Here is a 13,759-nt window from a genome sequence, read left to right on the forward strand (position 1 = left end):
AGGGAACACTATATACCGCTTTTACAGCCCTCTGTAAACTGCTCTAAGCAGTTAGATTAAACCTATTGCCCCTAACAATCTGGGTCCTCATTTTACACACCTCGGAAGGATGGAAGGCTGAGTTGACCTTGAGCCGATGGTGAGATTTGAACTGGTGAACTACAGCTAGCCATTAGCTGAAGTAGCCTACAGTGCTGCACTCTAACCACAACACCACCCCAGCTCTTACAATTGTTACAGTTGTTTTACAATTGTCTAAAAATATTTGTAGGTTTTTTTTGTGTTCAGCTCACCTTTCTCTGGAAACCACTGATGTTACTACGTGACCCTAATATAGCTGCAAAGAAAAGTAAAAATAACTTCTTGACCTTGTTATTACCTACTTTACTATCATGACTTCAGCAGTTATAAAGTTTTTAAAAGTCAGAGTTGTCAATGAAAATGCTTTAGTACATGAGTAGACATTAAAGCATATAGAAAGGAAATATCCTTTTTGTTATTTATGTTTTCTTTGTGTGTATTAAATCTGCTTAGCTACCCTGACAAGTTCTGGCCCACCAAAGAAACGACACCGAGGATGGTCTCCTGGATCCCCAGTCCCCCCTCCTGGTGTAATTGTGCCTGTTCCTGCCATCCGGCCTCTTCCGAGAGCAGGCAAGATTCTGATATATGTGTGTGTTCAGCCAGTGACCTGGTGATATACATCCACCTTAATTTATTTTATTAATTTCTGGAATTGATAACTAGCTTTTGCTACAGCAGCTCAGGTTAGAGAACAAGAACCTCTGTCTCCAAATTGGGCTCTGCCAGAATCTCCCAATAATTTCATGACCAAATGGTGGATATGAATCCAAGTATCCCAATTGATGTTTGTACAAGTTGTACTTAATTTAATCTCAATAGATTATCAATACGTGCATATTAAATAAGGTAAAGAAACATGATTCCAACATGGATCTATACATCATGAAAAGAAGCCTTTGTTCTTAGGGGTCATAAAGGTCAAAATGAGCTTCTCAAGAGATCTGATGTTAATGTTATGCCTCATAGGATAGGACAGCATAGATCCATGTGGCCCGCAGAGCCCTCTCTGTAGACCCGCGAGCCTTCACCCCAGCTCAACTCCACTGTACATGCGTGCACACCTCGCACCTGATTTTTGGGTCTCTGCCATGCATGCATGGAACGTGGAGCACATGTGGGAGATGAGCGACCAGGTGCAGAGGATGGGGAAGCATGTGGATTACATGCAGGGAGGTTCTGATTTTGCCAGAGGGCTCAGAAGGAGATTGCAGGTACAGTGGTACCTCTACCTAAGATCGCCTCTACTTAAGAAATTTTATAGATAAGAACCAGGTGTTCAAGATTGTTTTGCCTCTTCTCAAGAACCATTTTCTACTTAAGAATCTGAGCCCGGAAAAAATTCCCGGGAAATTTGAGAGCAGCACGAAGGCCCAGGCAGTTTCCTGCTATTCCCACTTTAATCCCGGCTATCTTGGGCTTTTCTGGACTGCCAAAGGAGCCTTTCAGTGGTGCTTAGGGAGGTTTTGGCAGTCCAGAACGAACGGAGCATTTTCCTTTCTCTGAGTGCTTGGAGAGGGAATAAACCACCTCGCTGTGGGACTCCCTCGTGCTGTCTCCCATACACCTGGTGCAAGATTGCCTCCTGGAGCATCTGGGCGCAGCAAGGCAAAAGGGGGGCACTTTGCCTGGCCGGATCAACTCGGCTTCAGCCAAACTGAGGAGTCACCATGGTGAAGGAAAGGCACCAGCTACAAAGCAAGCGAGCGAGAGGAGAGGGGAGCCCTTCAGCATGGGAAGGAAGAGGAAGCAGATAACAGCCTTTCCGTCAAAGGAACGGGAGGATCCCCTCTCTCGTCTGCCTGTGCTTCTCTCTCGCGCGCAGTGTATGGGAAGCAGCCTCGCACCAGGTATATGGGAGGCGCATGCTCCTCCTTGCTGCCTTAGAGTCCCTCTCTTTTTTTAAGCCTTAAAGTTTTGGAATGTTTTGATTCCCCTCACCTCACCTTCTTCCTTTAGCAGCAACTCTCCTCCTTCTCTTCTTCTTCCTCCTCCTCCTCCCATCCAAATTCCGAGCTTTTATTTCTTTCCTAATGGGTTTGCACACATTATTTGCTTTCACATTGTTTCCTATGCTTCTACTTACAAACCTTTCTACTTAAGAACCTATTCATGGAACGAATTAAGTTCTTAAGTAGAGATACCACTGTACAGTACTAGTATATGAACTACCAGGAATCCCCAGGGATGGTAGCAGGATTGCATTTTCCCCATTTTGCTTTGACTTCAATCATTCATCAGAGTGTTTGCTAGCTGAAGTGAGATTACTTTGAAATAGAATGTTAATGGATAACAGTATACTAGACATTTTTAAAAATGCAGATATTTTCCCTAGAGAATTATAAACTATGTAAGCAAAAAAGATTTATGTGACTTTAAAAAAGATGTGTTTTTTCTTTCTGTGTATTTAATTATTGCAAATAATTAATTCAGTTTTGGAATAACAGGATTTGTACCTGGTGCTTGAAGCAACATCTTTATCTTTAAAAATCTCTATGGCTCCTTTGTGTCTAAAGTTTTGATTAGGATATGATAAATTAACATTCAATTAGTCCATGAGAATGTTTCACTATTAATCTGTGTGTGATTGTTTATAAGTTAGTATTGAATCTTATTCTCTATATAGATAACATTTAAATGGGGGTTTTGTAAGCAGCTCTATTATAATACCTGAGTTTAAGGAAATTGTATATGCATCCTTTCCTTTCTAATTCACCTCCATCAACTACAAACTTAGATTTTTTTAAAAAAAACATAAAGCCTTCATGATTTTGAAAGAATTTCAAAAGGAACTGCAGTGTAGTTTGAATTTTATTGTGTTTAATGATTTCCAGAACAAGAATGCTTGTTTTTTTAAACTGTTAAATTGTTCATAAGGCCAAATCACAGCATGAGCCTTTTTATAATAGATCCGTCCTCTTTCTGTATTTTTATAGAGCCTCTTTTATCTGTCCCAGTTCCGCAATCAATGTTAACTGGAATTTTACAGCCTCAACCCATCCCTGCAGGGGAGACAGTAATAGTTCCTGAAAATCTGCTGATTAACTCTGGAATCAGACCAGTGATTCTAATAGGTAAGCTCTCAGGTAATATTGTACAATAATCTACAGTTGTTACTTTCCTGATTTTTTTTGTTACTGTTGTTTATCTTTGGATTAAAATTTTGTCCTCCACGAATAATTCCTTGTTCAACCACAATTTGAAGTTATGGTGGCACTGAACAAGGAGATTTGCTACCACTCCTCATAGTTGTAGCTGTCACAGTAACTACAATCACATGATTTCAATTTGAGCATTTAGTAACCAGTTCACCATTATGACAGTCGCAGTGTATCTTGATCCTCATAGTTGTAGCTGTCACAGTAACTACAATCACATGATTTCAATTTGAGCATTTAGTAACCAGTTCACCATTATGACAGTCGCAGTGTATCTTGATCACGTGATGCCATTTGTGACGTTATTGTTGGTTTTCAACAAGCAAAGATGATTGCAAATGGTAATCTTATGACATATTGTTTAACAGTGACAACTAAACTACAACTATTTCTATCAACAAATAGCCTGAGCTTGTAAAGATGGAAGTGAGGAAAGCTAAGGCTCACAATAAACAAAGACTTGTGACCCAAATAAAAAATAACCAAAAAAAAAGCTTCTTCCAACATGTTAAAAACAATAAAAAAGTCAAGGAAGCAATTGGTCCATTGCTGGGAGAAAGTGGCAGGAAGGTGACAAGAAACAGAGAGAAAGCAGAAATACTTAACTCATTTTTTGCATCTGTCTTTGCACAAAGATAAAAAATAGTCCAACCTATCAAAAACAGCACTACAAAAAACAAATTAGGAACGCATAGGAAAGAAAATGGTATGTGAACACCTATCTACCGTAGATGAGTTTATATCACCAGGACCGAATGGGTTACACCCCAAGGTTCTGAAGAAACTGTCAGACGAGATCCCAGAACCGCTAAACTATATCTTTCAAAAATCCTGGAGCATCCTGGAACTGCCAGAGGACTGGAAAAGAGTTGAATGTAGTTACCATCTTCAAAAAAGAGAGGGAAAATACATCCAGAAAACTACAGACCTAAATCAACGAACAACTAGAAGCAAACAAAGTAATATGCCCCAAGGTTCTGATTTAGACCCAGTACTCTTCAACATCTTCATCAATGACTTGGACGAAGAATAGATAGTAACTCATCAAATTTGTAGATGACGCCAAGCTGGTAGGAATAGCCAACACTCCAGAAGATAGGTTTTAAATACAGAAGGATCTTGATAGACTTGAACATTTGCCCGTATCTAACAAAATGAAATTTAGTGGTGAAAAAAGTAAGCTTCTACATTTAGTCAAGAAAACCAAAATGCACAGGTACAGTATATGTGGTACCTTGCTCAATAGTAGTAACTATGAGAGGGATCTTGGAATCCTAGTGGACAATTATCTAAATATGAGCCAGCAATGTGCAGCAGCTGCCAAAAAAGCCAACACAGTCCTAGGCTGCATAAACAGAGGGGTAGAATCAAGATAACATGAAGTGTTAATACCACTTTATAATGCCTTGATAAGGCCAACCATGATGTAAAAAAGTTGAAACACTATCAGTGGTTCTCAACATTTCTAATGCCGCAACCCTTTAAATACAGTTCCTTATGTTGTGGTGACCCCCAGCCATAAGTCTAGCGCCAATTCTCCCAACAGAGTTTTAAGCTGATTGGCAAGAAGATCAAAGGGACATCCCCACTGTAAATGCCTGATTGGTCGGATTGTAAAAATATGTTCCGAGGCGCCAGAATAGAAGCTTTAGTTCCTAACACCATGGGAAATTTTCTTTTACATGGTCTTGGAAAATAGCTGCCGACCCCCAGGTTTAGAACCACATATTTGTTGCTCTTGTAGAATCTAGAAAGAGTACAGAAAAGAGCAACAAATATGATTAGGGGACTGGAGGCTAAAATATATGAAAAATGGTTGCATGGACTGGGTATGTCTAGTTTAATGAAAAGAAGAACTAGGGGAGACATGATAGATAGCAGTGTTCCAATATCTCAACAAATGGCACAAAGAAAAAGGGAGTCAAGCTATTTTCCAAAGCACCTGAGGCTAAGATGAGAAGCAATTGGTGCAAACTAATGAAGGAGAGAGAAGGAACTTAGAACTAAGGAGAAAATTGCTGAGAGTTAGGACAATTAATCAGTGGAACAACTTGCCTCCAGAAGTTGTGAATGGTACAACACTGGAAGTTTTTAAGAAGATGTTGGATAATTCTTTGTCTGGGGTGGTATAATGTTTCCTACCTAACCAGGGAGTTGGACTAGAAGATCTCCAAGATCCCTTCCAACTCTGTTATTCCATTCTGTTATTCTATTCCATCATAACTTGTTCTTTTTACATGATATTGCACTTTATGTTGCTTAGCAATGGAGTAGCTGGTCCAAATTATTAATTATCATTAATCATCATTATCATTTTTTAGTAATGGTCTGTAATAGTCTTTATATTCCATCTAAAAATAATTTTAAATATTTTTGTAGGAAAATGTACTTTCATTACTTGCTTAACAATAATTTTTATTTTATTTTTTAAAAATTGGAAAGCAATCCTGCAGTAATTTGAACTTGTCTTTTTGTTTTTTAAAGGTTATGGCACTTTACCTTATTTCTATGGGAATGTTGGAGACATTGTAGTAAGTCCATTGTTAATCAATTCCTACAAGATTCCTCAGCTGGAAAACAAAGATTTGGATCTTTTTGGTTTGACTGGTAATCAGTTACTAAGTGTGGAGAACATGATTATTTTAACAATACAGTATCTTGTCTGGCTAGGTAAGACATTAAAATAGATATTGCCTTTTTTAACACATAAATACTATCACCTACAAATCAGCATTTAATAAACTTTATTTTTTGTAATAAGAGATTGAACTTCTGTGTTCAATTTTTGTGAGACTGTCACAAAAATTATGACAGAAGTTATTTTCCCCTTATTCTAGAAATATTATTTACAAGCGGTGTGCCACAAGGGTCTGTTCTGGGACCTATTCTTTTTAATATGTTTGTGAGTGACATAGGGGAAGGTTTGCCTATTTGCCGATGACTCTAAAGTGTGCAATAGGGTTGATATTCCTGGAGGGGTCTGTAATATGGTAAATGATTTAGCTTTACTAGATAAATGGTCAAAGCAATAGAAACTGCAGTTTAATGTTTCCAAATGTAAAATAATGCACTTGGGGAAAAGGAATCCTCAATCTGAGTATTGCATTGACAGTTCTGTGTTAGCAAAAACTTCAGAAGAGAAGGATTTAGGGGTAGTGATTTCTGACAGTCTCAAAATGGGTGAGCAGTGTGGTCGGGCAGTAGGAAAAGCAAGTAGGATGCTTGGCTGCATAGCTAGAGGTATAACAAGCAGGAAGAGGGAGATTGTGATCCCCTTATATAGAGCGCTGGTGAGACCACATTTGGAATACTGTGTTCAGTTCTGGAGACCTCATCTACAAAAAGATATTGACAAAATTGAACGGGTCCAAAGACAGGCTACAAGAATGGTGGAAGGTCTTAAGCATAAAACGTATCAGGAAAGACTTAATGAACTCAATCTGTATAGTCTGGAGGACAGAAGTAAAAGGGGGGACATGATCGAAACATTTAAATATGTTAAAGGGTTAAATAAGGTTCAGGAGGGAAGTGTTTTTAATAGGAAAGTGAACACAAGAACAAGGGGACACAATCTGAAGTTAGTTGGGGGAAAGATCAAAAGCAACGTGAGAAAATATTATTTCACTGAAAGAGTAGTGGATCCTTGGAACAAACTTCCAGCAGACGTGGTTGGTAAATCCACAGTAACTGAATTGGGATAAACATATATCCATTGTAAGATAAAACATGCCTGGGATAAACATATATCCATTGTAAGATAAAATACAGGAAATAGTATAAGGGCAGACTAGTTGGACCATGAGGTCGTCTTCTATATTTCTATGTTTCTATTATCTTTTTTTTTCAATTTAAAAAATTCTGATTTCCTTTGGGGCAACTTTAAATTATAACCACTTGCTTTCATTGAGAAAGGCTTCTATGCATGAACTGCTAATGGATAAATTCTACCCTGCAAGTATAAGCAAGTAGGGCTGTCTCTATACAAAGAATATTGCATATAATTCCCATTAAGAAAATAGAAAGGACTTAATCAAATAAATATGTTTCAGAATAATTTTCTACCTTTTTCAAATTTTGCAACTCAAAATGTATATAATATTTATATAATATTATAAAATATAACTGAATATAAGAACCCAATATGGCTTGCTTTCTAGTTACAAATTAGTCTGACTCATCCTTGGAATGGCACCAGGGTTCCTTGATGAGTAGATTCCCTCCACAATATGGCTAATCTGTATTTGTAAAAGCATTAATGGTTGATGGTTGATACTTGAAATGCCCTTGAACTGTATTAGGAAATCATCAGCAGACAGCAGTGCACATGACCGCATGCACACAAATTATCTGGCTTTTAAGCACATTTTACGCAGAAATATACGTGGGTACTTTTTTAGCCAAGAATTTTCATAAATATTTTACAAGAGTTTCTCCCCTGGGAAAATGTAATAATAATTTATGAAGTTCTTGAAGTGCTTCAAATACATTTGATCTGAATGAGTAAATTGGGTAATTAAATTTTTTAAATAACCACACACTTCTCTATAAGGATCATTATTTAAAGCAAATACAATATTTTTAATGCTTTTTGTATCTATTTTCTTGTAAAATTGCACAATTCAACCGTCATTCAGTTTTCAGAAGATTCAAGTATTTTTTAATTTGTTTTCTCAGTATTTTACTGGGTATTCCCGGAGTTTTGCTTCAGGAATCTGTATTTGGAGTCTTCGGAGAGGGGCGGCATACAAATCTAATTATTAATAATAATAATAATAATAATAATAATAATTATTATTATTATTATTATTATTATTATTATTATTATTATTATTATTTGGGAAAAGGTGTAAAATCAAAGAAGCAGTGTTGAAAACTGGGATGGATTAAAAAATATATAAGATGTGATTCTAACCCCAACTGAATTAAAAATTACTGAAATCTAACAGTATGTTAACCACACTGTGGGAAGACAAATTTATATAGTACTGTATCATCTGCATTTATGTATGTGTATGTTATTTTTAAAAGCATAAACATATAATACATAGGTAAATATTTGATCGGATATTGTACATGCTGGCTACTTTTCTAGGGAAAAATATTGGAAAGTGCCAATAACAGGACTTTGTATTCCTGGTAACTGACAATGGTCACTCCTTCTGTCCCTAAATAACTAAATGTTTCCCCAAATTTAGACTAAACACCACAGGAAACAACTCAGGAGAATTTTTTCAGTGGCATGTAACAAATGTGGAAAATGAAGATTAAAGAGTTGGATTATGTGTTTTTGAGGGTGGGTTTTTTTAGTAAAAGTAATGTCAAAAGTACACACATCTCTCCATGTGTTTATATACATTGCATGTTGCTTCATTTTTTGCAAAATGCACACTAACACTTTTGTTCCCTGTGAAGTAATTGCTGTACTTGTAAACTTTGCATATTACAAGTACAGTAATTAGCAGCTCAAAACCACAAACACTGAATTTTGCTGCACATCTGATTTGGTATGAACTTTTTCTTTCATATTAGCTGGTAGATATTATAAAATCTGATGTGTAGCAAAATTCAGTGTTCATAGTTTTGAGCAGGTAATTACTGTACTTGTAAATGTGCAATCGAAGTTTCACAGGAAACAAAAAAACAAAATTTTGTAGTGTGTACTTTCGCTTTCTGGGCTGAGGCAGAATGGTTCAGTAGTTAAAAATGCTGAGTTTGTCAGCTAGACCACTGTTTCCCAACCTTTTTTGAGCCGCGGCACATTATTCATGTTTTCAAAATCCTGGGGAACATTGAACGAGGGGGGGAGGGCGCTAAAGAAAAGTTTGGACAAAAAAAATCTCTCTCTTCCTGCCTTTCACTCTATTTCTCCCTCTTTCTCTCTCTTCCTTCCTTCCCTTCTTTCTCTCTCTCCATCCCTCTTTCTTTCTTCCTCTCTTTTTTGCTCTCTTTCTCTCTCTCTCCTTCCCTTCCTTTATGTCTTTCTCTCTCCCTTGCTCTCTCTCTCTCTCTCTCTGTATCTCTTGCTATCTCTTTCTTGCTTTTTTCTCTTTCTTGCTCTCTCTCTCTCTTTCACTGTCTCTTGCTATATGTCTCTTTCTTTCTCTCTCTCTGCCTCTCTTGCTATCTCTCTTTCTTTCTCTATCTCTCTTTCTCTCTCTCTCTTTCTCTCTCTCTTGCTATGTCTCTCTTTCTCTCTCTCTCTCTCTCTCTGCCTACCTTTCTCTCTTTCTCTGTCTCTTGCTATCTCTCTCTCTCTCTCTGTCTCTTTCTCTCTCTCTCTCTGCCTCTTGCTATGTCTCTCTTTCTCTCTCTCTGTCTCTTTTTCTCTGTCTCTTTCTTTCTCTCTCTCTCTCTCGGCTGACTGCGAGCGGGAGCCCTTACGGCGGCAGCTGGACGTGCTGCTGGACGCCGTATATGCCAGCCCCGCAGCGCCAGCATGTACGGCGTCCAGCAGCACGTCCAACCGCCACCATCAGTGCCTCCACCCTGGAGCTCCCTCTCGCCACCGCCATCTCCCCGCGACTGCCTGGGGCCGCTGCAGCCGGCACCCTCCCGCTCCCACCGCCAGTGCCCTCCCGCCGGGCCCCAAAGGACACTTGCCGCCGATGCCAGGGAAGCTCCAGCTGGGCGGGGCGCTGCCGGTGCCTCCGACCTGGAGGTCCCACTCGCAGCTGTCCCCCGGCTCCTGCCCGATGCCGCGGTTTCTGGCACTCTCCTGCTGGGCCCCAAAGAAGGAAGGCAGGAAAAAGGAGGCGCGAAGAATGAAGCTCTCATTTTTCCCGCCTTCCTTCTTTGGGGCCCAGCAGGAGAGCGCCAGAAACCGCGGCATCGGGCAGGAGCCGGGGGACAGCTGCGAGTGGGACCTCCAGGTCGGAGGCACTGGCACCGGCAGCGCCCCGCCCAGCTGGAGCTTCCCTAGGAGCTTCGCGGCACACCTGACCGTGTCTCGCGGCACACTAGTGTGCCGCGGCACACCGGTTGAGAAACGTTGAGCTAGACAACTAACAGTCTAAGTTCAAGACCTAAGCACCACCCAACAGGGTAAGCTCATGTTCCTGCCCCAGCTTCTGCCCACTTAGCAGTTTTAATGCATAGGGACCACTTCAGCGGCAAGCTAACAGCATTCTGTTTATTTTTGGAGTATAGCCATGCTGGCCATATGAACACAGAAACTATCTTCAGACAATGCTGATTCCCTTGGCCAAGAAATAGAAATGAACATCGCTGAGAAATATACCATGTTTTTCGGAGTATAATATGCCCCTTTCTCCCCCCTAAAAGAGAGTGGAAATGTCAGTGCGTCTTATACAGTGGTACCTCTACTTACTGTTCTGTCTGGGTGCCCCCAGACTTCAACACCAACTGGAAAAAGCAGCCAGACACGCTGGTAAAAGCAAAAGCACTTTATAGTTTGAAAAATAAACACAGAGAAAAACCTGTTCTTCCCAACAGGCAGGCTATGAGGCTTCACAGCAGAGTCCTGACGGCCAGACAATACAGCAGACTTCTTGCTGGCACACCCACCACTGTAGAGAATAAGACCCACGCCTTTTCCCCCCAAGGTTTCAGTATTCAAAGTCACAAACCAGAATTCCAAGACGCCAAAGATCACAGCCAGGTCCCAGGACTCCCAAAGATAATACTCCACAAGCCAGGAAGGGTGGGTCTGCCTTTTCAGCCTTTCCAGAGATCACCACACCCAAACCCAGCTGTTGCCTCTTTAGTGCTGAAAGTACCTGGCTAATTGTCCCGTTCCTTGTGTTGCTCTTCTCTGCCGGAGATCGATGATTGCTTGTGTATTTTCATCTAAGGAATCCAGGCTGCTTGCTGGGGAGAGCTCCCCTTCTGGGGACTCTGGCTGTCCTCCCTCTCCCTCAGCCTGAGATTCCTCCTCCCCGTCTGCCTGAACCTCCTGTTCCTCATCCTCCCCCTCTGAGCAGGAAGCCGGCAGAGGATCAGCCGTTCCCTGAGGGGCCTCAGACGGAATCACAACACTTACGAACTTAATTCTTTCCGTTACCAGGTTCTTAAGTAGAAAAGTTTGTAAGAAGAAGCAATCAATGTAAAAGCAAATAATGCGTGCAATTTGGGAAACCACAGGGTGGATGGAGGCCCTGTTTCCTCCCAAGCGATTCTTAGAGAAGCCCCATGGAGGCTTCTCCCTGCCTTTCCCGGCCCTGTTTTCTCTCAGGAGATTCCTAGAGAGGCCCATGGAGGCTTCTTCCTGCCTTTTCCAGTTACAGTTTTGGGGGCTCGGATTTGTAAGTGGAAAATGGTTCTTGAGAAGAAGCAAAAAAATCTCGAACACCCGGTTATTATCTAGAAAAGTTCGTAAGTAGAGGCGTTCTTAGGTACACCAAATACAACAATTTTTTGCCTCCTGAAGCCCCCCCCACACATCCCATTTATGTGAAAAATGGGCCCGTTTTTGCAAAAATGGGGTGAGCAGAGGATTTGGGAGACCTGCAGAGTGCTTCTGGGGGCTGAGGGAAGGCAAAAACACCCGTGTTTTTGTGGAAAAATGGGCAAAAAACAGGTCATTTGTTTTCAAAAACATGGCTGGTTGCCTTCCCCCAGTCCCCAGGAGCACTTTGCGGGCTTCCCAAACCCTCTGTGTGCCTCATTTTTTGCAAAAACGGATGAAAAACAGGGTGTACAGAGGGTTTCGAAGGCCTGCAGAGTGCTCCTGGGGACTGGGGGAAGGCAAAACCACCCCTGTTTTTGTGTATAAATGGGCCCATTTTTTTGAAAAATGGTATGCACAGAGTTTGGGAGGCTTGCAGAGTGCTCCTGGGGGCAAGGAAGGACAAAAAAATGTTTTTCTTACTTACCTCTTTGAAATCTTGGTGCATCTTATACACCGGTGCGTCTTCTAGCCTGAAAAAATATGGTAATTCCATTTCTGAGGAATGTGTTTTGATTCCAATATCTATGCTAGGGTATTGATCTGATTGAGCACAGATCCAAATCTGAGAGCAAAAGTTATCCTTTGATTCCTCTGTGTCAATCAATATTCAGTTACTATTTTATATACTGATTTTATAGCGGACATATTTCCTTGGCAACCTTTTAGCTATTTCTTGCATGAACCGTTATCCCCTGATGCAACTGGCTAGGTGAGATAAAGTGGGGAAAAGCTAACTTCTGAACACCTCTGATCAAAATAAGAACCATACTCATTTTAATGCCATTACAAAAAACAAGTTTCTGTAATAATGGAACATATCCAAACAGCAGGGCTGTACTTAGCATATGCTAACATTGGTGGGATAAATCTGTATGCTCAGGTTTCTTTCAGTATTAGAACCAAGGGTGAGAAAATGGAGGAGGATGTTGCTGGCTACCAGAAAAGATGATGCGTCGATCTCTTCTCAACCATCTTTTCTAATAACTTTTACTATTCATTTTTTTATAAATATCTGGCTAACTGGCATGATTAGTATGTCAAAGAAAGTTCATTTCAAAAAAGAGGAATTAGGCTTACATGTTTGATCCCAAAGCACTCCACTATAGTATCAAAAAAGACATGGTGGGGGAGAATGGTTTTAAAAATACAGTGGTACCTTGTGATACGAACCCCTCGTCATACGAACAATCCGAGATACGAACCCGGGGTTCGGAAATTTTTTGCCTCTTCTTCCGAACTTTTTCCGTCTTACGAACCCGCCGCCCGAACGCCGAACCCGGAAGTTTGGCAAAAGTTCGGGTTTGGGTGGCCGCCGAGAAGCCCCGCCGCCCAGCTGTCGGTTTTTGAAACAGCTGGGGGGCTTCTCGGCATCCTCCCAAACCCGAACGCCAAACCCGAACTTTTGCCGAACTTCCGGGTTCGGCGTTCGGGAGGCCGCCGAGAAGCCTCGCCGCCCGGCTGTTAGCTTTTCAAAAGAGCCGCGGAGCTGTCGGGCCCGTCGGGAGGTTGGAAAGGAGGTGGGGAATCCCAATAGGGAATTCCATGGGCGGAGCTTTGACATCACAAAGACATCAAATTAAGTTCGTAAGACGAGGTATTACTATATAAGGAAAATTGAGCACCATTCAGGATGAAACTTTCAAATTGTCCATTGGGAAATCTATTTTAGGAGCCCAGATAAAAACTGAAGATATAAGGGGTTAGGTTAGCTCATGCAACCTGCCAAAACTTGGCAGTTATGTTTGAACAAGTTAATGAACAGCTTAAAGAATTGTCTCCTCAAGTTGTGGAGGTTGCCCAAAATTCTGGCATAGCATATGAAGTTGTTACCATAAATAAATATTGATACTGGAAAAGTTACAGACATTATTTGGATTTTCTGTTATTCAGGATCAGAATAGAATAAATAATATGAGTCTTAGAGAAAATGTAGAAAAACTGTATATTTCAAGCTTGATGGAATAGGATCAGGCATAAAATGTTCTGATAACCTTGTGGAAAGGCTATAATACTAAGATTTGTAAGTGCTCTGGTGAGAGATGGAAATTAGCAAAACATTTGTGGGCTGGAAGACCTAAATTGGGACAGAGATAAAGTATTTTGTTTTCTAGAT

At 40.7% G+C, this 13,759-nt stretch overlaps 1 protein-coding gene across 9 annotated transcripts in view; it reads left to right on the plus strand.

Annotated features, from left to right (window-relative positions):
• The window catches only part of GREB1L (GREB1 like retinoic acid receptor coactivator), a 211,239-nt gene that overhangs the window by 138,697 nt on the left and 58,783 nt on the right, over positions 1-13,759 (plus strand). For 5 of the 9 annotated variants that reach the window (XM_070747610.1, XM_070747606.1, XM_070747614.1 and 2 more), the window contains 3 exons: positions 535-654; positions 3,018-3,167; positions 5,724-5,909. In XM_070747610.1, the coding sequence (XP_070603711.1) occupies positions 535-654; positions 3,018-3,167; positions 5,724-5,909 (456 nt within the window). The remainder of the gene's footprint in view (positions 1-534; positions 655-3,017; positions 3,168-5,723; positions 5,910-13,759) is intronic. The other 4 variants (XM_070747613.1, XM_070747615.1, XM_070747609.1 and 1 more) reach the window with 1 other exon arrangement.

This window comes from Erythrolamprus reginae, chromosome 3, assembly GCF_031021105.1.
Source record: "Erythrolamprus reginae isolate rEryReg1 chromosome 3, rEryReg1.hap1, whole genome shotgun sequence".
NCBI classification, from domain to species: domain Eukaryota; kingdom Metazoa; phylum Chordata; class Lepidosauria; order Squamata; family Dipsadidae; genus Erythrolamprus; species Erythrolamprus reginae.